Here is a 3,099-nt window from a genome sequence, read left to right as displayed (position 1 = left end):
CGGAGGGGGACTTGATCGCGACCTCGTAGCGGCGCACGCGCAACGGCGCCTATCGGAGATGATGATGACGACAGCGACCGCTGACGAAGAGGTGATGAAGGGTCGGGGAGGGCTCGAGACGTCCGTGCGCTCCTCCACGTGCGCTCCAGGTAAGCCCAAGAAGGGCCACCTGTGCCTGTACTGCGGGAAGCTGTACTCGCGCAAGTACGGGCTGAAGATCCACATGCGCACGCACACCGGATACAAGCCCCTGAAGTGTCGCGTGTGCTTCCGGCCCTTCGGCGACCCCAGCAACCTCAACAAGCACATCCGGCTGCACGCGGAGGGAAACACGCCGTACAGGTGCGACCACTGCGGGAAGGTGCTGGTGCGCAGGAGGGACCTGGAGAGGCACGTGAAGTCCAGGCATCCGGGTCAGCGCGCGGGCACCACGACTCCCGGCGCGAGCTTGAAGAAGGGCGAGGAGGAGGAGGAGGAGGAGGTCGGGAGGAAGAGCGAGGAGGAGGAGAGCGACGTGGACGTGTGCTTCACTGACGAGCAGAGCGACCAGGAGCCGGTCTCACTGAAACAGTGACTAAACCAGCAGAGGACCGGACCGAACCGGGCTGAGCGGCTATGGGTCCATCACACCTGTACATACTGATCTCTGTTGTTTGGCTGTGACGTATTTCCTCCAGTATGGCAAAAAATAAAAAAATAATAATAATAATAAAAGAGAAAAAAAGAATTTCATGTTTTTCTCAAATTTTGTCCATCAAATTTTACATTTTATGAAAATTTCTCAGAAACTACAGAACCCAACCCCCTCCCTCCACCCGCCCACCCCGCCCACCCTTTTGGAGCAGCACTTTATACGACACTTTCCTGCGCGCACAGTTACAAACGGAGGACGGGATCTGAAGAAATCTGCATTTTTCATTTTCTTTTGAATTGTTTGTATTGTTTTTTTTATTCCGTGTTTTTGTAAACAGTTTAATTTAGTTCTTTAGTTTTATAATCTCCTGTTTTCTAACCCCCCCTCGGCGCTGCCTGTCAGGCCTTTTGCACTTTTCCCTTCTAACCCCCCCCCCCATTCAGGTATAATAAAGATAAAGAACTGTTGGGTGTTTCTTAAAAAATATCGTGTGATTTTATTTTTCTTCCCCCAAATTTTATGTACAAATGTAATTATGGTATTAACTGTTGCAGGTGTGGTTTGTAATGACTGTTAATAATTGATATTGTTAAATGACATATTTTTCCTCAATCAAATTCCTTTCTCTGTCAGTTTTTAAATAAATGACAAAAGAGAGAAAAATGTTTGATCATTAATATCATCATTAATTATGGTTATGAATTGTGACTGCGAGGAGAATCATCTCAGGAGGACAGTTTGATCCGCTCACAGGCTCGAGATGCAACAGTGTCTTTTTGTTTATTTTATACAGAGAAACAATAAAAAAAAAAAAAATCAATAAAAATAATCAAATCAGGTTTTATTAACAGCAAAATGCAGAGACCCCTTTTCAGTCACTGAATCTGCAGTCAGAAAAAAAGCGTCAGAAACAAGTTAACGTAGAAAAGAAAAAACGTAGAACAGGTATTTAACAGTAAATAAGCCAAAACCTCCAGCAGTGACTGCAACGTTGTGCTGTTGTGTTTTCAGTGTTTAGTGTCCAACCTTTATTGCAGCTTTCACTCTTTTCAGTGTTCAGTTGCTCAAAGAAATATTCCCTCTTCAAAAATGGGTTTCAAGGGTTCTTTAGCAAAGGGAATGGTTCTATTTCTAAATACATATATGGTTCTATGTTTCTATAAAGAAGCTATAAATTCTCTGTCATTCTGAAGAACCATTCCACCATGCAGAGGAACACTGAAGCGTGAAGGTGTTCTAAAGAGGACTTCATTCCCTTCACTAAAGAACCCTTGAACAGTCATCGTTTTTAAGAGGGTCGATCGTAGAAGTTGGCTGCATTTTCTGCTTCTCCCAGTCGGTTCTAGCTGTGCTGCTCTGGTGTCTACCAGGTCTTGCATCATTGTTAGGGGGTCCGATTATCTTTGATATCTTTTCATCATGGGAGTGAGGTGGTGAGTGAACTGGCTCTCATTCACTGCTTTTGTTTGGAGCACAAAAAAATGCTGCTGCCACTTGAAAGGTGAAATAAGATGCTGTGGTAACGGGTGTCCACGCAGCACAGGTACAGCGTCCTGCCCGTTTGCTTTGGTGAGGTTATAACTCCAGATTTGGTCGTGTCAGAGGTCAGGGGTCACTGTGTCACTAAAATATTAGCGAGATGAGAACGACACAGCGCAAAAGCCCTGCAGGTCACTGAGCAACACGGTCTCTCCTGGCTAGTAGAACTAAAGGGCAAAGAGCGAGATTTAAGGCGGACATTTAGAGACAAATGGACTTATTCGCGTTTATAAGCCCCTTAATTGGTTTCCTGGAATGTTAAATCTGCAATGAAAAACTGTCAAACACTAAAACGTTGCAAAAATGAAGTCACTTCTCTTTCAAAGTTCCCTGTTCCACCTTAACTGGTGCCACATTTACATTCGGCACCTCAGTCAGAATTTAAGGTGGAACTGAAAAATTTAAACAAGAAGCTGGAGAATAAGAAGCGACTTCAGCCTCGTAAAGCTGCTCTACTCCTGAGGAAGAGTTTCCTGTCAGAGACGTGAGGCACGTGGCAAAGGCCACGCTAAAGCTTAAAGCAGAGCAGAGCGAGTCTTTGTTTTCGTTCACAATTTATAGCCCATACTAGGACGTCAGCACACGCTGAGACATCCCGGCTCCCAAGATGGTTTGATTTTTGTTGAAAGGATAAAATGGCTCTTAACGTTTGGGTTGTGACTCCTGATCTAAGCTGGCTTTGACGCAGAGCCGGTCGGATTTCTCACTCATCCATGTGTGTTTTTGTTATGCACCGCCAAAGACTGTCCGGGTGCTGCATTCACCCACTTCCAAGTTCCACCCTTTGCGTTCCGTCAACATTACATTATAAATTAAAATTTAGAAAATAGTTTCTTGACATTTGTGAATCGATTCATGTAAGCATTTTTTGCCACACCACTAACATACATACACTTTATTTCCAAAAGTATTCAGTTGTCTGTCTT

General features: G+C 44.7%; 1 protein-coding gene across 1 annotated transcript in view; it reads left to right on the top strand.

Moving 5' to 3' along the window:
• The window catches only part of prdm13 (PR domain containing 13), a 9,856-nt gene extending 9,094 nt beyond the window's left edge, over window positions 1-762 (top strand). Inside the window, exon 4 of the mRNA XM_017687045.2 lies at window positions 1-762. This exon is cut by the window's left edge and continues 940 nt beyond it. Within this exon, the coding sequence (XP_017542534.1) occupies window positions 1-574 (574 nt within the window). The 3' untranslated portion in view covers window positions 575-762.
• The last annotated feature ends 2,337 nt before the right edge of the window (window positions 763-3,099 follow it).

The sequence above is a fragment of the Pygocentrus nattereri genome, chromosome 19 (genome assembly GCF_015220715.1).
Source record: "Pygocentrus nattereri isolate fPygNat1 chromosome 19, fPygNat1.pri, whole genome shotgun sequence".
Taxonomy (NCBI): Eukaryota; Metazoa; Chordata; class Actinopteri; order Characiformes; family Serrasalmidae; genus Pygocentrus; species Pygocentrus nattereri.
This window is presented reverse-complemented; position numbering and strand designations above follow the sequence as displayed.